This window comes from Symphodus melops (assembly GCF_947650265.1).
Source record: "Symphodus melops genome assembly, chromosome: 15".
NCBI classification, from domain to species: Eukaryota; Metazoa; Chordata; class Actinopteri; order Labriformes; family Labridae; genus Symphodus; species Symphodus melops.
The window spans coordinates 24,111,877-24,137,845 of record NC_136705.1 but is presented as its reverse complement, the minus strand read 5'-3'; the positions used below and the strand labels follow the sequence as shown (position 1 = coordinate 24,137,845).

Sequence of the window (25,969 nt, the reverse complement as noted above, 5' to 3'; positions counted from 1 at the left end):
AAACAGACCCAAAACCTGTCAACTCTGTTACCTAATTCAAAACATGTAGCCTAATGAGTATTTTTTAAATAAACTGTTATTTTAAATATGTAGTTGACCACACGGTGGCGTAGTTGGGGAGACAGCTGACTTACACTGTCTGTTTGTATTTGTTTTTGTTTTTTTTAACTTGTTGACGTAGTAAGAATAAAGTAGAACAAATAGACTGATAGTATGTGTGTTGTTTTGAGACATGTTTATTTTTAATGTCTGGGGGAAAAAAAGATAAAAAATGAGTGAAATCAAAAATAAATTAATAATACATGAATTCGTTCTCAAAGTTATGGTAAAGATAGTAAAATCTGATTGATTTCTTCAAGCAGTATTTTGGGTTTTGTTGGGCGCGTGCCCCTCCAGCCCCGCCTCCACGGGACCCTCCTGTGACGTGGAGAAAAGTAAACTTTTTTTTTTCTGCTCTCCAGCTGAATGTGCTCCCGGGTCAGCAGCTCTCCACACAGCCCGAGTGAACGCCACTGTGCAGGGGGATGTGGGTCACTGTGGATCCTGCACAATCCGCTTAGAAACGAAACGTGGACGTGTTTTTTTTTTCTCCTTCTGGACAGGGAGCAGATCAGACCTGGTCATGGAGAAGAAGTTACATCCACGCTGCTTTGGACTTTTTCTCTCTACGGCGACTTTAGTTATTCTCATCGTGGGAGCTCCTGTTCGCGGTGAGTTGTTTATCCTCTTCAGACTTTGTGTTTTCCTGCACTTTTTCATGTCCCTCATTAAAGTGGATCTGGATCTAGTGTTCAACAGGCAGCTGGGATCCTCTCTTCATTATACACACACATTGATTTAGATGCTTTTTCCAGACTTTATCCACAGTATCTGAGCTCTTTAAAGGCATGCAGAGAATGTCTCTCAGCTCTGCAGCTCGTTTTTCACTGCGCTCATAAAATGTGGTTTCCTCGGGTTTGCAGAGGAATGGTGACAGTAAAAACACTTCAGTGGACACAAGGTTTTCTTTTGTGACCATATCTCACAATATGTTTTATTTGGGCTACCGAGTTAATCCAGTCTAAAACAAGCTGACATGATCAGCCGATTAATCGATTTATTTATCATCTATAATCTTTCATGTTGTATCATCGTATTCAATCAGATAATAGTCAATTCAGTAGTTGTTGCACAAACTTTACTTTAATTGAAATGGAAGTTAATGGAGATTATTATTCTTTTTCCTCTTCGGACATGTGAAACTGTTTAAATAGTTTGTTTGTTTATTTTGTTAAGTTTTTATTTATATTTTGCTAAAAAAGGAAATAAATGTTATTCTACTTTAGTTGCTGTTTTTATTATTATTATTATTGTTGTTTTTTGTTGTTATTCCTTCACATGTTCAAAATAAAAAAAAATCAAAATCCAGAATTTGCTGGAAGTGAGTCCAAATATAAAATTATTTAAAAGTTTTTAGCAGGAAAAACAACAGAAGTCTGAAGTTTAGACTCTCGTTGACCTTATCTCAGCAGGAAGATAATATTGAGTTCATCAGACTAAAACAGGGTGAAACAAACGGATGAATCACTTTTATCTCGAGGGAAATGAATTCCAACCTGCTGCTTGTTGATTTAGCAAAGATTTCTCTGCTTCCACAAAATCCAGAACTCGCCGCGTTGAAACGAGACGTCTCTGTTTATCGGAGGTGTGACGCTCGGACTGTCTTTGGATAATGATCTGAAGGATTTCCTTCAAATTGCAGACGTATAGATTCATGAAGACATGAGGTGTCAGGTGATCGAAGCTTCGAGGATGTTCTGACCTTTAATACTTGTTGAATTATCAGGCTCATCATTCAGAGTTTGAACACAGGCTAGTTTGTATTTTTCATTCAGCAGCAGCAGCTTCTGTTGCATCAAAACACTTTAAATCTCTTTCTGTAAACAGCTCAGCTTTCCACGAGCCACATCCACCGATCCGTCAGGACCTCTGAGCCTCTCGTGATACCGGCCCACATTTCACGAGTGTACCTGAGTCCGGATCAGCTGAGACGGCTTCACTTCAAGCCCAGCGTGCGCACCATCCAGCTGTCCGAGGGCCACGAGGCCAAATTCAACTGCTCCATTGACATCCCCGACACGCGGCTGGAGCCCGCCGTGGTGTGGGTGAAGAACGGTCTGGACCTGTCTGCGAACATGCAGGTGGTGATCAACGAGCTGCAGACCATCACGGACGGGGTCATGACTCTCCTCTCCACGGTCAAGTACGTCATCGTCAACGAGGTGAGACTCTGCGCTGCAGGCGAACTCTGCAGGATTAACCAGCGTGTTCGTGTGCTCTGTTCCAGCATCAACCACGTGCAGAGGATGGACGCCGGGGAGTACCGCTGCAGGCTGAGCATCAACAACAGACTGGTGGAGTCTCAGCCAATCACGCTGCAGGTAGAAGGTGAGTCTTCGCCTTAAAGACTTTTGGAGCCAAGTTGGTTTGCTGGTCACATTTTTGACGCCTTGAGTTCGGCATCCCCTCCTCACCTGCTCCCACGCGGCTCCAGGACGCCGTGACCTCTTGTTCACGTTGTACTGAAGCGTGTTTAGTTTACTGACTCATCCGGCGTTTGTTTATTTTTTTTTTGCAGGTCTCCCAACATTTCTCCATCAGCCGGAGGACAGGAACGTGAGCAGAAACACAGCCTTCACTCTCTCCTGTGAGGCGGTCGGACCCCCAGACCCCGTTCAGATCCGCTGGCTCCGGGATGGATTACCTGATAGTGACTTCCAAAACTCTCCCAGCATCTTCTCTGTTTCAGGTGATCCACTTCTTCTTCTTCTTCCTCCTCTTCCTCTTTCTCACACATACAGAGGCCGTGTTGTGTAAAGAGAGCGGCTGTAATTCTGCCCTGTTGTTTTCTTTTCCTGTCAAGGAGACAGAGACCTCGAAAGGTCGTCTTTTTACATCCAATAAGGGAGCAGAATTTACGTCAGCATCAGTTTGTGGTTTTTCACACTTTGTTTCTTTATCAGACTGAAATGTGTCAGAGGAGCTGTGGGACTAATTTCCTCTTGTAGAAAGACTTAATTTGAGATGTCTGTAAAAGTCAGCTGGAGCTGAGCGCGCTCTTTGATCGAGCTCTCTTCTGTGGTTTGTTCTCCTCTGAAGTCCAAAGAACTTCCAGCTTGTGTTAAAGTTTTCAAAGTTTCTCTGGAGTCGACACACATGAGGTCACATCAACAAACTTGTGACTCTTAGATCAACTTCCTGCTGCGGCTGAACGTGGAAGCTGAATGTAGTGAGGTCTGGAAAGTGTGGCGTTAGCCCAGCTAGCATCTCTTCGCTGGTGGTTTCTATTCTCCCTCGTCTGTGCTGCCTCAGCATCGACGCTCTGCTTCCTGCAATCAGATCTATAACCAGAGTCCGTGCGGCCGAGGCGTCCCACTGCACCGCTGAATAGTTCACCAGCGGTCATTTAAACATGGTCGGAGCTTTCTGTCACACCATTCTGCTCGATGTGTGCAAAAGATCTTGTTGTGACTAATGAGGAATGACCAGCTGTGGGCAGTGATGACGTATTTATGATTTGAGTTCTGGACTTTTTTGACTATCTCCACACTTGTGGAGGTACTAGGTCTTTTAATAAAATCTTTCTGGGCTCAGTTGGCCTCTTCTTGAAAGCAAACATTTGCTAACCTTTCCTCTCTTTAAGCCCTAACCCGTCATTTGCAGCTCGCTGCATGAAGCTGACGGGTTAAAGGTTCAGAGCTGTGCTGTGGTCCAGCGCTGGCAGCGGCCTGGGCACTGAGGGGGGCTGGTGGGGTGCACAGGGAGTCTGTTCGGGGGTTGGCTCTGGGGACAAAGGCCTCATTCACGGGCCGGCCCACTACCCTGCAGGGAGGGGCTGCACACAGAGGCTGGCATGCTGCAGACTCTACCAGAGCTCTGCTGGCACAACAACACAGTGTAGCCCACTCTCCTGCATGATCAACTCATGCATACTTTTCTAGTCTTTTTTTTTCCCCACATAAACTTTGATCTCTCTGTAGCTTGTGTCATGTGAGTTAGTAAATTATTGTATAAGTAAAGCGTGCACCTTCCCCTTTAATGTTGCCTGAAACGAAGGATTTACACTTAAAGTGAGAGGTTGGTGTGGATTTTATTCAGGTCATAGAAAGCTTACTGACCCTGAATTAAACACCTGATGTCATTGTTTGAACAAACCGGGTCTCTCGCTGAATGAACTCCGGTTTGTTGTGTCTGCTTTGAAAACGAGTCGACCAAACTTTCTTCAAAGAGAGAAACAGAAGTTTGGCCTGATCCACTCTTTTTTTTCTTCTTCTCCGTATCTGCTGCCAGAGTTTAAAAACGGAAACTCTCGTTCAGCCCGGCAGAACAAACTTCTCTCCCTGTAATTTCTGAGGTTTCCATCAGGGAGGCCAAACCATCATCTTTTAGTTTTGATATTCTCTCCCACCATACTGAAAGAAGAAATGCAAAGCATGACCTGTTTTCATTTCCTTATTCCACCTAAATATATATGTATGTTTAATGTGTGTGAAACCTCTCCTGCTGACTAAATCCTCTTTTTTCTGTTGTTACAGTATTGTTGTCTTTTCTAAAAAACAAACTCTCCCACGCTGCTCCGTCACAAACTATCTGACTCACTCTGCACAGTAAAAACTGAATTATGCTGCAGCAGCAGGTCTGATAAAACTTTTATTTATTTTTTTAATAATTTGACAGGTGTGATGGGTTTTTTTTTTCCAGCGTGAAAACGTGTCATCGTTAAACTCCTCAGTTTGGCATCAATTTAACCTCATGTGAGAAACATCATCACTTTATTTAATCAGGGATTTGTGGGTTCAAATCCTCCGACAACACATCGTGCTGAGACACAGACGATCAATAAATGATGGCGTCCGCGCTGCGTCTCAGAGTAAAACAGAGATTAACAACTTTACATTTTTGCAGTATTATATAAGAGTGAGTGTTTTCCTCTCTGGAGCACAGTCAACCCTCTCAGTGTGCGCTTTGCTTCGACACCTCGTTGGCCTTCGACCTGTTTGCACAGCGTGTCTTTGCACATTTCTCCAAGAGCTTAAACATCAGTTTTATTTTTGGCATTTTGTGTTTCTTAATGACGCACCTCGAACTGACCCAATTTAAGAGGAGGGGTTCTAATCAGTGCAAGCGAACGAAGAACATGTCTTTACCCCGCTGCGACAGAGCAGAGGAAGTCAAACACGTGAGGTTGAGATAGTCCGGCAAACGTAAACAAAACATCCAGACTTTGCTGCCCGCTCGTCTCTCACAGGCTGCTCTGTGATTAGCTTTGTTGAAGGGTTTCCGAGATAGAGACGCTGGAAAACAGAGCACAAAAGGGACACTATTCAGCAGCTGTCCCGCTCGGATTCTAACTGGGCCGATCCGTGGCCGCTGAAAGACGGGAATTGTGCATCCAGGAAAAGCGTCGCAGCAAAAAAAAAAAAAAAAAAAAAAAGGATTGTTAGCAGAGTGCATCACACCGGGGAGAGGCTGAGGTTTTGCTTACAGCATGAGAAACTACTGTGTGAACTTTGGAGGTATAATAAAGGAGTGAGTCATCCCTGAACGGCTGCTGTAGTCTTGCTTCACTCTTGTTTCTCCATCGAGCCTGACGCGGCAACTTCTGCCCAGATTCTCCCTTCAGTTTGTCTAAACATCAAAACCTGGTGATGAAGCGTCTGGCTGCTGGGCTAAAAATTCCCAGAAGTGAAGTAAAAATAACGTCTGAGTTATCAAAGTGTGCCGCCCTATCTTGACCTTGAGGACTCGGTGACATTGTGCTCTCCCCTGCAGGTGTGGACAGGTACACTCAGTTCAGCTGTGAGGCGTACAACACCAAGGGTGTCACCACCTCCAGAGAGGCCAACATCAACATCAAAGGTAGAGCCGGGTCTTTTTCGGTGGGGGGGTCTTACACGTTTGGAGAAGTTCTCCTGATCTGCCTGATGTGTGTTGTAGTGCTGCCCAGCCCGGTGTTTAATGTGACCGTGACGGAGAGGCAGTCCAACAAGCTGCTGCTGAGCTGGAGCCCCGGACATGACGGTTTCTCCACACTGAGTAAATGTCACGTCAGGGTGAGCAGCGCCTCGAACGCCTCAGATACGACCATCCACGCTCCACGACTCCCTATCGCACACCGCATCACCAACAACACTCTCCTCCATAACCTTCAAGGCCCTCCATAACCTTCAAGGCCCTCCATAACCTTCAAGGCCCTCCATAACCTCACTGATCTCCTGCACATAAACACACCCTCAGATCATCTTCCTCCCTCAGCCTCCTCATCCCTCCTGCCCGCATGACCACCATGGGGTCCAGATCCTACAGCCGCTCCGCCCCCCCACCTCTGGATCTCCCTCCCACCTGACATCCGACTCTCTATTGATCTTTAAATCACGTCTCTGTTCAAACAAGCCTCCTCCCTCTGATCTCCATCCAATCTGCTCCTGTTTTTATTCTTACGTAAATCTTTCAATCTCTCTTTTTTTTTTTTACTTTTTATGTTTTATTGTCTTTTTAAAACTTTGCATGTAAGGTGTCCTTGGGTTTTTTAAAAGGCGCCCTCAAATAAAATGTATTATTATTATTATCAGGTAGCAAACTGAGTGTTTACATGGACCTGGATATCCTGGTTTTGTCACATTTGGATTATGGATTAGGAATATTTACATTCACTTTGTTGGAGTTGAAGGTTTTCCATCGACAGGAAGGAATTCTTAAAAACCCGACGTGTCACATACATGCATAAAGCGTTTGGATCATATCTTCCGTCATGTCTGCAGACCGGCCCTGACTTATTTCCTGTTGCCTCTCAGGTCAAACAGGTGAGCCGCAGGAAGGGGGAGGTGATGACCACACGCTTCGTCAACGCCACGGTGCCTCCGTTCCAGTGTGAAGTCCCCGGGCTGCAGGCCATGACGTGGTACAACATGAGCGTTTCCTGCAGCAACGAGGTGGGAGCGTCTGCCGTCACCACGTGGATCCAGAGCAACACCACAGAGGGAGGTGTGTGAGTACCGGAGGAACCGGCGAGAGAGTGGCTGATACATCAGCAGAACCTGCGGCGAATAATAACGATCTTTAAGAATCAGGATCAGCGTTTTCAAATCTCTAAAAACAGGATGATGAAATGACCTTTTTTTATTTAGAAAAGTTTCCATTCAGGCCGCTCTGCTCGTCAGCATGATGGGAGAGCAGCTGTGTGTGTGTGTGTGTGTGCGTGTGTGTGCGTGTGTGTGTTAAAGTAACGCTGTGTGTCAAAGCTCGTGAACCTGATTCTGTAAAGACGATCGACTGAAGGAAAGTCTGTTAAGTTTTCTTGATTTATTTATTTCAGTCTCTGAAGTCGATGATAATAAGATTGAGGTGATTTTTTTTTTTTGCTCCCTTTTATTTTTTTAATTCATGCCTTTAAACCTTGAAACCTTGAAACTTTTAAACCTTTAAACCTTGAAACCTTGAAACCTTGAACCTTAAACAAAACACAGTAAATACATTCTGAGTTTAATAAGAAACCAGAAAGATTTAACATCTAAAGCAGTGAGGGTGAAGTCAAAGATGCGACCCAGATTCTTGACATTTTTGTCTGCAGGTGAAGCTGATCTGAGTCCATCACACACACACACACACACACACACACACACACACACACACACACACACACACACACACACTCTCCTGGATGTGCAAACACAGCAGGCTTGGACTGTATGTGTGTATTGACCTTTAAGAATCACTATTTGCTCGCTACGTTGGCCTCCTGAATGTGCTCCGTGTGCGCAGCGAGTAAAAACTGGAGTTTACAAGAGTTGCGCAACAACCTGCGTTGCTGGAGGCAAAGTCCCTCCTCAGAAAAAAAATCTCATTATGGGCTGAATCTGTGCTGTAGGAAACAGGCCGGCTCTTACTGGGTGGAGCTGCGTTCAATTTCCTTCCTAAAACCACCACAGGGGATATGTGAGTTGAAAGACTTGATACACTGCGCCAGGAAATGACCACATACCAGACCGTAATCAAAGACGAGTCCGACTTTCTCTTTCCGAATCGACGTTTTTCAGAAATGCACATTTTAAAGGAAGTTTATTAAAAGCAGCTCTCATCATGTTTTAACCCTTAATGATCCTTTTCAGTGCCCTCCGTTTATCCCCGAAACGTCAGCGTGCATCTCAACGAGTCGTGGCTGGTGATACGTTGGAAGCCTCCCCCGGAGGACAAGATAAACGGCGTGCTGCGTGGTTATGACGTCATCGTCAGAAATGTCAACCAAGTGAACAAGGTGAGTGTGGCGGGAAGACGGAGCGTGTCATCCTTTATCTTAATGACATCAAGAACAGATTTAACATCATTATCCCTGAATTCCATCTCAAGCGTTTTCACATTTCCTGTGAGGGCTTCAAAATAAAAGCCCCTCCTGTTATTGTAGAGTATTAGAGAGAGAGAGAGAGAGAGAGAGAGAGAGAGACGGGTCCAGCCTGCCCAGATGCATGAATTCAAATTAACTGGCTCCGCCCCTCTCTCTCTCCCTAATTGCAACCTGAAAGGCGAGAGAGACGAGGCGACAGGAGGAGCAAGTTTTTCTCTGACGCTCCACCAACGACATTCAAATCTACTAATATATACTATAATCTACTAGTTTATATGTACTGTAGTTTGGTTTGCCCCGCCCAGTTTTGACCACACCCTTCTGAGTGTTTCCAGTCATAATGATTGACACGCCCCCTCAACACAACAAGATTTTACATTGATATCTATGGCCTTGTCTCGGTCTCATCCTGGTCTGAGTCTGGTCTCAGGTGTGTCTCGGTCTCGTCCTGGTCTCAGGTGTGTCTCGGTCTCGTCCTGGTCTCAGATGTGTCTCGGTCTCGTCCTCTTCATTGAGGCGTTTTGAAGGCAGAGGGAGTTTATGCTTTTTAATTTTTGTTTCTCTTTCTGACAACAATGACTGAAGAATGACAAATATGAGGAGAATGCGTGGTGCATGTTGGGAATATGTGACCCTCCCTTCATCCTGCCCACTGGAGCAGAGTTCAGCTTCCTGTTATCTAAACAAACACGTTTTCTGCTCCTCTCTCCGACACATGGATTCACTTTCTAAGAAGTAGCAGCCTGTATCTAAACTCGTCTGAGCGCGTGGATCAAACGTCCTGCACGGTGTCCCACGATGACCGCCGTGTTTCTGTCCTCTCTGGCGGTCCAATCGTGTGTGTGTGTTTCCCGTCCTTCCTGTGTGTGTCGTAGTGACAGGAAGCCGACGGTGTGAAAGCTGGCCTCCACTGTTTTCCTTTCTTCCGCATGTGGCCGTGAGTCATCGCGGACTGAATGGAATAGGAACACAACGGGATGTGCACGTCAGGGGTTTTGTGACGCCGTTACACACAAAGGCTTCGTCAGCGTAGCGGTGACTGGAAGTGTGTTTGATGGGTCACACTCACCTGCTTCTTCAGAAGAGGGATTAGAGATACAAAGAGAGACGCTCGGCAGGTGAATACTTCAAAAACGTACTTTCACATGAAGGTCAAAATGTCCACAAAACGAAACGACAGATGAATTATAAACGCAGCGGACACACTTGATGTCTGATACACACATGTGGAACATGTTGCACATTCATTCAAACAAGAAAACAAACCAAAGAGGGAGACCAGGGATTTAAACTGTTTAAACTGCAGTTCATCAAGTGTCCACTTGGGGCTTATCAGCATTTGCAGTACGGGAAGCAGCATGGATGGGATTCAAAAACAGGGGGGCCGGTGGCCTAACGGTTTGGGCGCACACCCCTAACTCTAACCCGCTGTTATATACAAGCGAGTAGCTGCGCTAACATCCATAAACACTTTGACATGTTCTCTTGTCGCTCCTGAGTTTGAGCTCATTTCCCTTAAAGTCTGGAGGGTTTGCTGCAGCACACGTCTGTGTGTGGTGGCACAGACGTGTGCGAGCGTGAATCATGGGTTCAGCTGTCAGCACTTTGGAGCCCTAACGGTGATACGGCGTGAGGTGTTGTGAAACGCCGGGGTTTGTCTGTCACATGTTCCCTGCTGGTGGAGCGCATGTGCTTATCCGGGAAGTCGTCCTTCTTCCCTTTTTTTTTTTTTTCTCATTTTGAGAAACGGATCATCTCTGGAATACAGCGACCCTGCTGTGTGTTGATGTTGCGTGAGAAAGGGACTTTTTAAATGTGTTGTCGTGCATTCAATGGAGGACGAAGACGAAGGACACAGTGAGGGAGAAGAGGGGAGATTTGAGATGTTGCACACAAGTACAAGATGTTCCTGAACGTGCTGATTGTTGACACTTTTCAGGGACTCACAATCAAACTTCTCTTTCTGCTGAACAATAAATGTACCTACAAGTATAGTAAAAAAAATATATATTTAAATCAAGTTATGAGCCTTGGATTATTCGTTTCAAACTTCCCCACACAGCTGGAACACATCCTGGAATATCCCACTAAACGGGGTCACTGTTGGCTCATTGATTCTCTTTCATTGTCGTCTTTATAAATACAGGTTGAACTTTCCCTCCAACGATTTTAACCTTGAGACTTGGATCTTATCGTGAGTCTAGACATGACACAGTTTCTCCTTTGATGCCGTCTGCCGTTGTGTGTTTCAGTTCCACAGTAACGCCACCGTGCTGTTTGTAGCCGTGCAGGAATTCAACGTGACCTACAGCGCGGAGGTGGCGGCGTGCACGCAGGCGGGGAGCGGCATGGTCAGCCCACGAGTCTATCTCTATGTGCCAGAAGACAGTAAGCTGCTCTATTGATTCATCTGCACGTCTTTATCCTCCTGCCAACCGAGCTGAGGAAGAGAAACACCTTTAAGACGTCATTCTGTATTTTTAGCTCCACTCAATAAGTCGGTTTTCTAGAGTTTGACCTCGCCATGACCTTTAAAGGAGGCGTGGCTTTTTGCTCACGTTTCTCCTCTTTCTTCCCACAGAATCATCGGTGACCCCGTCGTCCAGCCCGGACACCGAGGTCCCTGACTCGGTCTACGTGGTGCTGGCCGTGGTGTGCGCCGTCTGTCTCCTGCTGCTGATCATCTGGGGGGCCATCTGTGTACGCAACAGGTCGTCGGACTCCTTGTTCAGGTACGCTGACCATCCTTCACCTTCAGTGCAAACCAGACCTGCTCTAAGTCTGATTGTGTCATCTTCAGCAGAAGTGACCAATCACTGCTTTGACTAATTCTTCTGATGTCATCTGGGGCTTTCTTTGTATTTGTGCCGGCAGGCAGTCCACCAACGATCTGATAAATGTTCACACCTGAAAACATTAATGCTACGTGGAGTTTAACAATCTCAGAATAGCAAGAGAAAAGCGAAGAGAAAGAAACTGGCGAATCGAAGGTGTTAAATCACAGTCGTGTGCGGACTGATGGTTTATGGTCGTGCAGCTCAGGCGCCTCCTCCCGCTCGCTCGAGGTGAATCCTCCTGATTATAAAAACACCACTCGGCTGGCAGGAGAAAACTCCTTTTTATGGAGACTTAATGAAAGTCGTTAACAACTCATTGTCTTGTTTATTAGGTGGAAGTGTTGTCTTTCTCAGATGCATCGCTTTGCTATAATTATAATGTGTCTTCTCTTGTCCAACTCCTCAGACATGACGGATAGTGTCGTTATTTTCGTATCCATGGTTTTCCTTCCCTCCTGTTGTTTGACTTTAAAGACTAAAAAAAACTTCCTGACTCTGTTAATAAACGACCTTCGCTTCCTCTTAATCACTACGGCCTGCACCTGAGAACAGTTAATAACCGTGCAGCTGGAGGAGTGCACAACAACCAGCTGTGACTCAGCCGTGCCGATCAGGATCCGGACAGGAATGTGTGACGGCTGGCGGCTCGGAGAGGGAAAAACAGCGAGTGACAGCTCAGAGGGCTTCCTCAGCCACAACCGAATCCCTTTGTTTTTGTTTTTGTGATCACAGAGCTGTCATGACGTGATCTCAGCATTGCCTGTGTTTTCTGTCTCCACGTCGCCCCCTGCAGGTGGATGTTCGGAGGTGAAGAAAAGCTGCAGCCGGTTGTTCAATACCAGAGATCCTACAACCGATCAGCCGTAGGAATCACTCGTGAGTTCATGAATATTACTGTAAAAAACTTTATTTAAAAAAATCTGACATTCAGAGTAAACAATCTATAAAGTGTTCACACGTTTAACAAGGCGATGCTTTGTGCTCCTCTGTTTGCACATTTTGAGGCACGCAGGAATAGAGCCTCTATACATGAGGCGTGTGGTCTCGACAGTAGGCCACTGATGCTTTCAGCATATTAATTAAAAAAAACACACGATGACCTGAGTGTGTTTTGTTCTGCAGTGGGGAACCTCGGCGTGAGTGAAGAACTGCAGGCCAAACTTCAGGACGTGATGGTCATGAGGAGCTTGCTCTCAATCGGGAAAGTTCTGGGAGAGGGTGAGTGGACGAGTGAACGTAACGTAACGTAAGGCGTGCTGTGCAGGATATTCAGTGTTCTGTTTCCATCGATCAGGGGAATTTGGCTCCGTGATGGAGGGACATTTAAGACAAGTGGACGGCACTTCAGAAAAAGTGGCGGTGAAGACGATGAAACGTAAGCTTTTCTTTCGACTTAAAACGATTAATCTATGAAGTCAGAACGAGAAGTCAAAGCAGCGGATAACTTCCTGTTTCTCCCCGGACAGTGGACAGCTTCTCTCAAAAGGAGATCGAAGAGTTCCTGAACGAGGCGGCGTGCATGAAAGATTTCAACCACCCCAATGTCATCCGACTGCTCGGTGAGGGAAATGAAAGAAGAACCACAGCTACAGGTCTTCCTTTATTTAAAAACCTCTCCAGTAATTGTGTGTGTTGATTTGTCCTCATCATCAGGTGTGTGCTTGGAAGTGGGCGCTGGACATTTTCCCAAGCCCATGGTCATCCTGCCGTTCATGAAATACGGAGATCTGCACAGCTTCCTGCTGCGCTCTCGTCTGGGAGAGAGTCCAGTGGTGAGACACGGGAAGGTCAACAGTGACCTGATAGAATATTAATATGATGATAAACACTGTTAAGTTGTGCTTGTTGTTCCTCCTCACAGTTCTTGCCCACTCAGACCCTCCTGAAGTTCATGGTGGACATCGCTCTGGGCATGGAGTATCTCAGCGGTCGTAACTTTCTGCACCGAGATCTGGCGGCTCGCAACTGCATGTAGGTTACAGAATCGAGCTTTTATTAATGATTTAAGACAGCCATGACAAAACTATGTAGGATCACGAGGAGGAGGAAGGAGGACAACAGTCATCGCAGGTTTGAAGTTTAGCACAGTAACACAGATTTAGCTTTAATGTTTGTGCCCCTAAATATAAATCTGTGATAAGAAATGAACAGATTATTTATTTATCTTTGTCAAACCGTCAAACAGCTTCGGGGATCTCTCCGTCGCTGCCTTTCAAAACACTCAAGGTCACCCGTACGAAGCTGAGATAAAAACTGAACAACGAAGAAACAGTAAATCAATAACATTAACACGTGTGTGTGTGTGTGTGTGTGTGTGTGTGTGTGTGTGTGTGTTTCCAGGCTGCGTGACGACATGACTGTGTGTGTGGCCGACTTCGGCTTATCAAAGAAGATCTACAGTGGAGATTACTACCGGCAGGGCAGGATCGCCAAAATGCCGGTGAAGTGGATCGCAGTGGAGAGTCTGGCCGACAGAGTTTTTACCATAAAGAGTGACGTGGTGAGTGGCGTCCATGTGTCACCAGAAGAAGAACTTCTGCCCTCGTCTGGTGCGACTCATCGTGTTTTTTGAGTCGTCTGCTGGGTTGATTAGTCAGAGTTCTTCTGAAGGGTGTGGTGTCTTTGTTTTTTTTCACAAGATGAAATAGAAGTCATAAGTTAACATAACGATATTACTCTGTGTCTTTCAGTGGGCGTTTGGCGTCACCATGTGGGAGATCGCTACACGAGGCATGACGCCGTATCCCGGCATCCAGAATCACGAGATTTACGACTACTTACTGGAAGGACATCGACTGAAGCAGCCGACAGACTGTTTGGATGAGCTGTGAGTACATCTCCTTTACATATTGATACATATTGTGATGGTTGCACCCACAAGGACTCATGATCTATTGAGTGATTATTTCCTCGATTCACCTGTGTGCAGGTATGAGATCATGTACAGCTGCTGGAGGGCCGACCCGCTGGACCGACCCTCCTTCACACAACTGCGGGAAATGATGGAAAAGCTCACGGAGAAGCTTCCCGAGTCTTTCAGCAAGGACGAAATCATCTACATCAACACCAGCTTTCCTGAAGACGACGCGGAGGGAGACACGCTCCCTGCGGATCACCCGCTGTTCAACTCGTCGCCCTCCTGCAGCCACCACGCCGCAGAAAACTCAGTGGTTACCGCGGACATTCACGGCAGCCTGGAGGAGGAAGAGGAGGAGGAGGAGGAGGAGGGCGACGATCGCTACGTGGTGGTGATCTCCTCCGATCTCTCCACGCGACCTCCCGCTGCCAACACTCCTCTTTTAACAAGTCGCACGAACGGAGGCAGGGCGAGCGGCGACGTGACGGCGGCGGATCACAGCTCGTGTGACACCTCTCAGCTGCTGTGAAGATCCAAACTGAAACGGAAATGAAGCGCCTCATTGCACTGGGAGCACCTTGACTTTTCCTCACGTGCACTTTCTGTAGCATTGTCGTACCAGCAGTGATTGCGTTATGTGGCCAGTGTTAGGACCGTCTTTTTGTGTCAACTTCAAACATACTCATGCACACTTTTCATAAGCTTAAGAGACACTGAACTGTGAACTTGTTTACTGTATTGGATTTTGTTGTGATGTAAATATAGAAATGTACAGAAGTGATCTTATGTAATGTATAAATATATGAGTTTGAGACGTCGTCATTAAAGTTTTTATTGTTACACTAATTCCCTCACATTAATGACTGTGTTTATAAGAACATTTTTATTTCCCACAGTGGTGTCACTTAGTGTTAATGAACACTTTTCTCCCAGCATGCTTTGCGGATAAAAATCTACTACAAAAAAAAGGTTCCTCTTTTAAAATGCAACTCAAGTTCTTCATATCCGTCTAACCCAGTGGTGTCCAAACTTTTTTTCTTGCGGGCCAAAATTGTGGCGTTAGAATCTCTCACGGGCCACAGGGTTTTTTTGTTTGTTTTTTTTAAATATTGGAAGGAACTTTTTGTATTTTGACCTCTTCAAAAAACAATGTAAATACACAATAACTAATTGCAGTGGGAAACTGTTGTGTTCGAATTTTTTGCAAAGAATAGTCAGGCTTTTATAGGTCTCCCTCGCTAACATGAAAAAGAAAAAAAGAACGAAATATGCCATCTGATGAGGCCTGGGGCCAAAATCTTCTGATTCCCTCGATTTGAAGTCAAGGGCCACAAAAAATCCACTCAAGGGCCACAAATGGTCCCCGGGCCGCACTTTGGACACCCCTGGTCTAACCAAAAGAAATCAAAGACAATGGAAGACATTTTTCTAAAAAAACAAACAAACCGAGAGCATTCTTTTTGTCATTGTAGAGCGGACAGTAAAACAGAAAATGGATTTATTTCAAATGTTGTGGGTCGATAGACACACAAGTTACCCAAATAAATGTTCAAAAACTCTGTATCTCTGAATGCAAAATCAGGTGGTATAGAAATTGTGTTTGCATTACTATCTTGTAAGATGTGTGTGTGTAACTTTCTGACAACCCCTGAACGTCGTCCTGCAGCTGGTGCGTTCACGGCGCCTCGTACAGATGAGCGCTGCCGGTGGTGACGCCTACAACAAACATGGCTGCCGCAGTCAGGATGGGGACGTGGAGCCGTCCGATCGGAGGACTTCTTTTCTATCCACGGGTCGTTCTCCTTCTCGTCGTTGTACTCAGCGCGATGGATGCTGCTGTCGCTGCGCCGGAGACCGGGCTGTGGAAAATCACTGTCGTAAATGTGAGTACGTGACCGGAAATACTTCAACAGACTGGATGTAAACGCAACACCGGCTAGCTAGCGTTAGCCACAATTAGCCTTGTTATGCTAGCTGGCTGATCAGCTGTGAAGGAGTGCGGGGACAATACGCTGTCATTTTAATCTTTAACAACTTCCTGTCACATATTTAATCAGATAAACTCTCCGTACAGGAGGTTATCGATCTATATCTGTATGTTGTTAGCTCATTAGCCCCGCAGAGGAAGGTTAGCTGTATGCTAACTAGCTTGTCAAACAGCTGCTCAGAGCTAATTATCCTGAGAGAGGAGAGAAACTAAGATGTCAAAATTTCAGTTTATCTCCTCTTTAATATTAATTATGTATATTTAAACTTTTAGTTTCAGATTCAGTTAACTGGCCTGCTTCTCCTCAACAGGTGTTGTTCACCCTAAAACCTTCTTGGGTCCTCCAAATACCATTTAAATTAATTAAGAGAGTACATTTAAATGATCTTATTTTCATAATTTAGAAAGTAGGCCCTACGTCATTATTTATATCCAAACATGAAAAAATTAAGAACAAATGATCAGTATGTAGGGATGTAACGATTCACTCACGATACGATTTATTTGACAAAAAGAGACATTATTGATCCAGATTCCTTTAGAGGCTGCTAACCTGCTTCTCATATTTCATTTTATTTAAGTGTTTTTCTATTGCACAAATACACCAAGACAATAAAACCGATTCTGATTCATCGTGGCATCGATAACATGCTGCATCGTGTTGGTTGTGCTTTTTGTGTCTTCTGGCAATATTTGCACACAGTTTCAACAAGTTCATTTTCTGTTCTCGGGGGAAGACGTAATGCGTCCACACCTCCAATAAATTTGAAAGACTGCCGCGTGTACTCAATTTCTAAATCTCACTCTGCAGCAGATGTGAACCATGACATCTTTAAATCGATTTTATTACGATTTTAATCTTAATCTTGCGTTTGTTTTTAATCCGACGTGGCTTTTTTGTTGGAAAGCCCGAGGTCTTGTAGTGACATGGAGTTCATTTTCAGGTCAACAAATTGATCACATTGCAGACTTTCGTAAACCTTCAAAATGCCTTGGTAGCTCCTGGTTTAAAGCGCAGGTCTCAGACTCGATGGAAAGTCTCGATCAATAATTGAAGCACTGAGAGGGTTCAGATTCCCTCTGTGTCTCTGTTAGTCTGGATCAAGTTGCAGTGTTTGGTGTGCTGGCAGGCTGAGCCGACACTCACACACACAACCACAACCACACCTTCAGACAATATTAGAGTTTTAGATTTTAGAGATAATCACGTCCTGGTCTAAACGCTGAAGCTGCAGGGACACGAGGAGAGGAAGAATGGGGGGGGTCATACGTGAGGAAGATGGGCTGTTGATGGGCTTCTTATGGTGGCCTTGAGAGAGAGGACATATCATTGAGAAGCTGCTTAATGTGTGTTAATGTTCATCCATGAGTGTGTTGATGTGTTCGTTAAAGTTGTGGGTCTCAGTGGTGTTTGTGTCTCTGGGTTCGGGGGCTCCACTGCCCGAGTCTCATGTGAAGGGAGCGGCTGAGGAGCTCGATGGTGCCGAGAGAAATAAACTGAAATCACCCTCCATGTTTGTTTGTTTTTTCCACAGACCTCGAGACCTCTGCTGTTAAGGAAATCCATGTACACAGACACTGACGTTCAGTTGAAAGGTAAGACACGAAACGACACGTATGACCCCCCCCCCCCCCCCCCCCATTCTTCCTCTCCTCGTGTTTCTCACCTTTCCTTTCTTCATCTCTTAGTCGTGTCTTTCGGCTGTCCCGAGGAAGTGACCTTCACCGTTCACTGGCTTTTAAAATACTACCCCTGTCACAATGAGTTCAACAATATTGAGGTAAGTAACGGCGTTAGTGACGACCACGAGACGCTCTATCTGTCGTCGACTTGGTTTTGTTAAATGAGTGCTGAAACGTGCCGGCAGGAAATGTATGAGCGGACGCCTCTGAGTCGGGGGGAGAGCCTGGATCCGAATCCCCTCGGACAAGGAGAGTACATCGAGCACCAACACGCCGCAATACTGTGCAACAGTGGACTGCACTCCTTCCCGATGTTCAAAGTAAGCGTGTTACTCTTCGCAGCGTACACACAAACATCTCGCAGTTTAATAAATCTCACTCTGCGTTTTTTTTTTTTTTTTTTCAGAAAGCCAAGGCAGAGCCACGTCCCGTCAGTCCACCTGTGGCCGGAGAAGTTCAAGTAAGGAAAAAAAGAAAAGAAAAAAGCTCTTTGATTTTATCTTTAAAAAAATGTAGTGTACAAAAAGCACTTTTTTCCTCTTAAAAGTTCGGTAAAGACGCCGACACGCGCTGTCATTACCGCGAGTGCAGCCGCCATTACACAATTGACAGACAGCTCTCTTCCTCTGTGATCAGACATGACGGAAATTTAAGATTTGAATCTGCACCGCAGTACACATTTTAAACACTAGGGGTCAGAGTTGCATACTGCTCCTTTAAGACAGCGGAGGGATTTTGTTCAGATTGTTGGTCTGATTGACAGACATCATTAAAACGCGATGATTCGTTTTTTTAATACCTCAGGATGAAAACGACTCGAAGTGGATCACCGAGGAGTACGACGACAGCAGCTCCCAACAGTACCGAAAGAACGGCACTTTAAACATCAAAGACAACGTCATCGCGACCACGTGGAAGGACGGGCCGTACCTGCTGGTTGTGAAGATCGTGTCCAGTAAACAGGAAGCCAACTGGAACCTGACAGGTGACCTTCTGATGAACTTTGACCCTTCACTCCTTTTTTTTTTTCTTTTCCTTTTCACTCTGCTTAGATTCTTTAGTAAAGTAGTGAATGAATCAGAAAGTGTTCTTTGTGTAATGTCCTGTTTTTGTTTTGTTTTCAGTCAACGTGGTGATGAGAGGCAGCCATGGCTACATCTCTATCACAGAATGGCCTCTTATGATTGTAAGTTTCTTCACTGTCATTGACATCTTGGCACTTGATATGTGACGTCCGCTCGGCCACGCTTCCCTTTGTCCACATTCAGAAAATCACGAAGCGGAGACGTCATTCTTTAACGGCTGCTCCCACATGTCTCTGTCTCTGTCTGTCTGTAGTTCTACATGGTGATGTGCATAGTCTACATCCTGTACGCTCTGCTGTGGTTCCTGTGGGCGGCGTGCTACTGGAAGGACCTGCTGAGGATCCAGTTCTGGATCGCAGGGGTCATCTTCCTCGGTATGGTGGAGAAGGCCGTCTTCTGTGCCGAGTATGAAAACACCAACGCTGTGGGCTCTGCCTGTAAGTGTCGACAGAAGTATTTCCATCTCTCTCTCTTTTTCTGCACAAGTCATAAACCCCTTTTTTTTATTGTAACGTCGTCTCCAGCTCCAGGACTGTTGATCTTTGCAGAGCTGGTCTCTGCCCTCAAGAGGACTCTGGCTCGGCTGCTGGTCATCATCGTCAGCCTCGGTTATGGCATCGTAAAGTAAGTGGGCATGAATGTTTCACGTCGTTGTGATTGTAAAGAACTTCTTTTTATATTTTTACTTTAATGAATTTTATTTGAATGTTTCTTTACTTTCCTCTGTCATGATGCTTTTGATGTCTTGTGTGAAGAATTGAAATGTGCTTTATAAATAAACTTTCCTTTCGTAAAGACAGAATCTGACGTTTTGTATTCATTTTTTCTGCATCTTTAATTTCAGGCCTCGACTGGGAACAGTTATGCACAGAGTGGTGGGGCTCGGCATCCTCTACTTTGCCTTTGCCAGCATTGAAGGCGTCCTGAGGATAACTGGGGTGAGTTTTTCTGTCCCGACAGAGACGCTGGACGCCGGTTTCAGTCTGTGGTGCTATACGATGAGGTCCCACTCAAAACTCAAGGGGTAGCATTGAAATGATCTGCAGCCGGACAGATACGACATGTTTGATTTCTAATCTGCTTGTTGGCTCTTTTTCGAGCGAGTGGTTCTCTTCTGGTCGAGTCTCCTTAACAACAAACATCCATCCTGTTTATTTCAGGAACTTACTCACGCACTCAGATTCTCACACTCGTATGATTGACCCTGAAGTTTTCTTCATTGGATCCGTGTGAACATAAACGTCCTGTACAAGGAGAAGGAAGAAAACAGACATCTTTAAAAAGTACATCACAAACCTTTTGGAACATTTCTCACTTACAGTGGAAGTGGCTGCACGACCCTCAAGTTGAGAACCACTGGTGTAGAGTGATGGACTCGTAGAGGCAAATATCTGCTACTAGATATGACCACAAAGCGGTGTTAGCGGTGTCCAAGCTTTGTGGACAGATTGTGTTTTGTGTCACTGACGTCACAGTTTGTGTATTTTGTTTGTTTCGTTTCGGGGCCAAAACGAAGGGTCGAGACAACGGCCCGGTTCTCATCACAGCGATTACTCTGGCTGTGTTTGACTCCTGCGCCATCTGGTTCATATCCTTCCAGTGTTCATGTGGCAGCGCCCGCGATGAGCCCCTGACCTCAGATGAATTTGATGTTTTCTCCTTTGCCCCCTCGATGAGTGGATCTACATGTGACCGCCCGTGCTGCTTTTTTTTTGATCTCCCGTTCCTATTTTGTGATTTCTCCTCCTTCCTCTTCCTCTTCCTTCCTCGGATCCTCGGGGTCCTGCTCTGTCCTCCCCTCTAGGCGAAAGACTCTGACTTGGCCCTGCTGGCCAACATTCCCCTGGCTCTGCTTGACTCCTCTCTCTGCTGGTGGATATCCTTTTGTGCACCTCCAACCTTTCCCTGTGTGGTTCCCCTCCGCTCCTCGCCTGCTTCACACGAGCACAGATTCGCCTTCATCTACTCATGTGGTTCTGTTTGATGGTTTAATTACTCCTCACTCCTTCTGTTGCACAATCAACAACATTCTGCTTTTTTTTTTTTTTTTTTTCCTAAACCAATTGATCGTGTTGATCCAAATTAGCAGAAGTGGTTGATTTTGATTTTTCCTTCATCTCGTGTATTTCAAAAGCCGACGCTGTAAACACCTGGCTCATATTTCACTTTGCATGCACGAGTGATGCTTTATTCTGATTCACTTCATTTTGATGTTTCTTTTTTTTTCTCCTCTCAGTCAACACGTGCAGAGCTGGCACAGCGGCGTAACGAAGCTCTGCTGCTGTTACATCTTTGTACTTTAATATTGATTACAGAGCGGCGTAAACACACACACACACACACACACACACACACGCTGTTTGATAAAGTAGGATTGCGTGGTGGCGCTCGGTTCGTTTGTAATTCTAGTCCTCCCACATGTTTACCTTGACTGCCACCAACATTTTTGTCAGCCTGGCACAAACCATCAAGACTCTGAAGCTGAGGAGGAACCCCGTCAAGTTGTCCCTGTACAGACACTTCACCAACACGCTCATCTTCGCAGTCATCGGTAAGTCGACTGCACGCGTCATGACATAACTTCTCTCAGTGTTTCTACAGAAAACTGAGCCAGCGTTGTCTTATTTCTCCCCCCCCTCCCCCTCAGCGTCCGTCGTTTTCATGGGTTGGATCGCCAAAAAGTTCCGGCTCGCAGATTGCCAGTCTGTAAGTACGGTTCATGAGTTTTTCACCTGCAGGATTTAAATATAAAGAATCAGTTTGACGAGTTTTCTCCCTGAAGGATTGGATCGAGCTGTGGGTGGAGGACGCTTTCTGGAGGTTCTTGTTCTCCGTCATTCTGTTTGTCATAATGTTCTTGTGGAGGCCGTCTGCAAACAACCAGAGGTAAGCAGAGGGAAGCGGGACTGTTTGACTCCACTTCTCGCGGTACACTCCTTCCTCATTAACGTGCCTTTTAAAACGTGCACAGGTATGCTTTCACGCCTCTCATGGACGACTCTGATGACGATGAGGAGATCGAGGAGTTCATCGCCTCCTCAAACATCGGTACGGTCGCATCGTCAGAGCGTGAAAGAAACCGCAGCGTGTCAACCACATCAGTCCTGAAGGTCTGATGTTTGTTTCTGCTTTTTCTTTACAGCTGACGGCATAAAGCTGAGAGCGTCTAAAGGAGATACAAACGGCTCCGCCAAGCCTCCAGAACCGAACCCGGTCAGTGACCAAACTTCCTCCCTTTGGTTGATAACTGAGCTCCAGAGGTTTTGAAAAGCAGCCGTACACGAGAGTCATCTTTCAGCAGATGGCAGTGTTGACTTTTTTCTCCTCCTTTTTCCAGGATGACGACTTGAAGTGGGTAGAAGATAACATTCCCAGCTCTCTCACTGATATGTAAGCTTCTTATTCATTTTCAACTTTCTTTTTTTTTTTTTTTTTATCCGGTGACGTGGTTTCATTGAAGGATTCTGTGTTTCTCTTTGTGCTGCGTTTTTCTCTGCAGAGCTCTTCCAGTCCTCCTGGACTCTGATGAGGTATGAACTACATCACTTCATAGATATTTACTTAGTTGCCTATTTTTAAATATTGATTTTATTTAACTAATACCTAAAAAAAAGACACACACAGTGCATAGGATCCAGCAGTAGAAAGACAGGAGAGCTGACTGTGAAAATGTTGAGTTTTTATGTCTGTATAACTCCCCAGGAAATCATGACGACGAGGTACGAGATGTCAAAGCTGGAGTGAGGAACCACGTGTCCAGACTCCGGCTGACGTGGAGAGAGAACCCCACAGCCCCCCTCTGACCCTGCTGCGGGGTTTCTTCTCCCCAGGATTTCCAGCCGCTCGTTGGCGGTGGTGTAGGTGTGCCATTTAATACTTCAGGGGACCTTCCTGTCCTGTATGTTGAAACGTTGCAGGGTGGAGCAGACCACAACGTAGGAGGACTTCTGCTCATTTCCTCATCTTTCCTTCGGAGCCAAGGACTCGAGAGAGAGAGAGAGAGAGAAAGAGGGGAAAAAAACTGTCTTTCCACTGACCGACTGTTCCCCCTGATATGATCAGCTTTGAGCCTTTCTTTCCAAAGAGAATGTTTCTTTTTATATTAAGTGCTGTATTTATTTCTGTAATGTTGATTTGGGTTTCATTTAAGAGAATGAAGAACAGTGGGTCTCATTCATGCATGAACATAAGCTCAGAAAGTGACAGGAAAACTAATGGTAAGGACTTCTCTCTCTTAGTTATTCACTTTAAGAATATTTATATAATAAGATGTTTCTGCAGCCGTGACAGGGATCTGATCATATGACTCTAACAAATTACTTATAATAGGATCTTGATTTATGTGAATAAGTATAAAATGGTGAAGTCAGTAACAGTGTGGAGCATCACAAGTAACTTTTTGTTTTTCAGCTTTAAAGGTCACATATTCTCCTTTTTCATCACGTTTAAATCAGTGTCAGAGCTCCTCTTCATCATGTGTGTGTGAAGTGTGTTGTTGTAAATCCACTCTGATCCTGTATTTGATCATGTCTATAAACCCCTCTATTTCAGCCCTGCTCAGAACAGGCTGTTTCTGTGTCTGTAGCTTTAAATATGTAAATGAGCTGTGTCTGACCACGCCCCCTCTCTGGAAGGGCTCGGGTGTACTCGGTGCTTTCTGGCTCCATGTCCTATTGTTTACGGTGAGAGGTGCAGACTCAGAGGGCAGAACAAACACCTCGCTGTGGGAGTGTCACCCACCTGGGGGGAGGGGCTACTGCCCTTTGTGATGTCATAGAGGTAAAACCTCCAAACGGCCTGTTTGAGCACACATTTTCTGAAAAGTGGAGCAGGCAGAAGACGGAGAGGATGGACTTTTCTCATGATTGGAGGGTTTGGAGACAGACTAGAGACACGTTAGAGGAACATGGTGAAATATAGTTTGCAGAATATGTGACCTTTAAAGTCTGAGACGAGAAAAACACTTTACAAACTTATCTCGAGCTCATTTGCTCTCGTGCACTTTGGGCATCAAAGCTGTGCCTACTGAACAATAACCCTGAAAGTGTCGTTCATGTCTCAGATTGAAGCTACTTTACATCCTCTGTATTTATGTGTGTAAGGAAGGAAGCACAAAGCAGTGATTCTGTGCTCTTTAAATGGCAACTAGCTTCAGTGGCGTTGATCAACTGTTTGTCTGTGTGGGTGGGCGGGCAGATTTTAGTGTCTTCTGGGATGAGGAGCAATATACTGTTTTTGTCCATTAATTATTTATTTGGGTTTCAAGTGTACTTATACGTTGTTAGTGTGTGTTCACCCAGGTTTACTCTTCAGTGTGTTTACAGTGTGTTCTTCCATTTTTTTTTTTTTTTTTGTATTTTTCATGTACTGGACGCTAAAAAGTCGTCGATAGATACTTTATTAAAGCAGCTGCAATCACAGTCAGGACACAACACAAAGAACATGAGTGCGTCTCTGCTGCTGATTTCTTTGCTGATAAAGTCGATGCATTCCTTCACAAACAGCCTTCAGATGTTTGTGCGTCGTCGGAGATAGTGAGCTCTGTGTGTTTGTCGGTGTCGCTTCGAAGGAGAGGCTGTCCTCGTTGATGTATCGCCGTGTAATTGTGATTTTTTTTTGTGGTTAGCAAAAGCACAAGCTGATCACTTAGGTTTCTAATCGCTGTTCCGCCCCCCTTTATTTTTTGGTTCTCGTTTTGGGAAGCCTGGAATAATCGTGCTTATGATGGCACGCTGTCCTCCTGTTATATAAATCTGCAGACACCTGCAGTGGACCTCGATGTATTTGTACAGATGGATTTTGACTGATTACTGTTATTTCATAATTCCACAGGTGGGGAGGTGTCGGGATAACGTGACTCCTCTTTCTCTCTTTTTCACAAAAGATCTGGGCGTGAACTTTTCATACCTGCACTCGTCTTTAAAAATGAACCGAAAACAGACGACAGTTTGTTTCCTGAGCTTTGATTTTCAGTATTCATTTGAAAATAAAAAATACAGTAAAATAAATACTGAGTTTGTAACATGGGTTTGAATCTGTTTCTTCTTAAAGCTTACAAATACCAGATAGGAGAGGTAACAGGAGAGTAGTTGGATGAATGGGCTATTGTGATGAATGATAATGAAAGGCAGAGGCTGACGTGCTGGGAGGAGGCTTTGAAAGAAGGCGAGTTTCTCAATGTACAAACTGAGTTTCCTCTCATGTCGTTAGCCCTTAATAAGCTTGCAACAACATCAAATACAGAGACCACCTCGTGTCTATCATTGCATTATTCATTTCCAGAGACAGATCTGAGTTTCGTCCCCATTAAACCTGAAAGATGCGGCTGCTGTATTTACAGCCACCTTTCCATAAAAGTTGGGACATATAGTAAAATGGAAATAAATAACAAATGTGATGATCTGCAAAGCATTAACATAAAACATACTTATGAAAAACAACTACATAAAGGACTACTTCCATTCGGGGGCGGCTCTAGAGTCTTTCAGGGCTTGAGGCAAAAACGTGCTCTCGAGGGTCTCCAGCAGGTAGCTTAGATTTAGAGTAGCCTGCCTATAGGTGGACTGACTGTTAAAAAAGATATAATTAAATAAGACGAAAGTGAATGAACCTCTTCCCCACTATTCATATATTTGGCCCATAAAACTTTTTTTTTTTACTGAATTTTCAGTAACAAAGCTGATTATGTGGCAAAATAAGAAGTGTCAAATATTCAAATTTTTTTCTTGGACCTTGGATGTGAATTTAACATTAATTATAATCATTAGTTTATTGCTATTTCACACGTAGCTTAATTTTGCTGATGCTATATAAATAAATGCAAGCAATGTGAAGCGATTAGCTCTTGGTCACTTTCATTTTGTCAAAGTCGCTCTCAGATGAAGACAGGTTGGAGACCACTGATTTAGAGGCACAGACACACCGAGGAGATCGTCGGCCGTCGCTCTTAGTGGGACCATCAGTGAGAGATCGTCGCCCTAGTGTCGGACTTGTTTTGGCGTCGGTCAGCGTGGTTGGTGTGAGGAATCTCTCTGATTGGCTTTTCCAAGGTTCCATTTATCTCCAGTTTATCCGCCCTCACGGTGCAACCTCAACGTCCCGACTTTTTAAAGACATCTCGGTTTAATACCAGAGGAACCT

General features: G+C 45.1%; 2 protein-coding genes and 1 long non-coding RNA gene across 5 annotated transcripts in view; all 3 read left to right on the top strand.

Moving 5' to 3' along the window:
* LOC306836407 overlaps positions 1–24,851 on the top strand; it is a 124,030-nt gene extending 99,179 nt beyond the window's left edge. Inside the window, exon 2 of the long non-coding RNA XR_013780776.1 lies at positions 23,719–24,851. This is a non-coding gene — a long non-coding RNA (uncharacterized lncRNA). The remainder of the gene's footprint in view (positions 1–23,718) is intronic.
* Positions 392–14,920, top strand: mertka (c-mer proto-oncogene tyrosine kinase a). Its single transcript, XM_079362557.1, has 19 exons — positions 392–710; positions 1,927–2,242; positions 2,327–2,427; positions 2,618–2,788; positions 5,812–5,898; positions 5,977–6,092; positions 6,834–7,023; positions 8,148–8,293; positions 10,633–10,768; positions 10,962–11,112; positions 12,011–12,093; positions 12,340–12,435; positions 12,512–12,592; positions 12,684–12,776; positions 12,871–12,989; positions 13,079–13,188; positions 13,558–13,717; positions 13,908–14,044; positions 14,147–14,920. Exons 1-19 carry the CDS (start codon positions 623–625, stop codon positions 14,601–14,603), a joined length of 2,838 nt encoding a protein of 945 aa, XP_079218683.1. The 5' UTR covers positions 392–622; the 3' UTR covers positions 14,604–14,920.
* On the top strand, positions 15,716–24,851 carry tmem87b (transmembrane protein 87B). 3 transcript variants are annotated; one of them, XR_013780775.1, is made up of 20 exons: positions 15,716–15,957; positions 17,597–17,657; positions 17,751–17,842; positions 17,930–18,064; positions 18,151–18,204; positions 18,549–18,729; positions 18,869–18,930; positions 19,083–19,266; positions 19,354–19,453; positions 19,674–19,767; positions 20,634–20,707; positions 21,274–21,380; positions 21,477–21,535; positions 21,612–21,715; positions 21,801–21,877; positions 21,972–22,042; positions 22,167–22,219; positions 22,329–22,359; positions 22,532–23,046; positions 24,662–24,851. XR_013780775.1 is itself a non-coding variant. In XM_079363460.1 (19 exons), the coding sequence occupies exons 1-19, from the start codon at positions 15,802–15,804 to the stop codon at positions 22,571–22,573; spliced, it is 1,737 nt and encodes a 578-aa protein (XP_079219586.1). In that variant the 5' UTR covers positions 15,716–15,801; the 3' UTR covers positions 22,574–24,851. The 3 variants fall into 3 exon arrangements, 2 of the variants coding, with proteins under 2 accessions (XP_079219586.1, XP_079219587.1); XM_079363460.1 differs by having other exon boundaries at positions 22,532–24,851; XM_079363461.1 differs by lacking the exon at positions 20,634–20,707 and adding an exon at positions 20,346–20,419 and having other exon boundaries at positions 22,532–24,851.
* Positions 24,852–25,969: the final 1,118 nt, after the last annotated feature.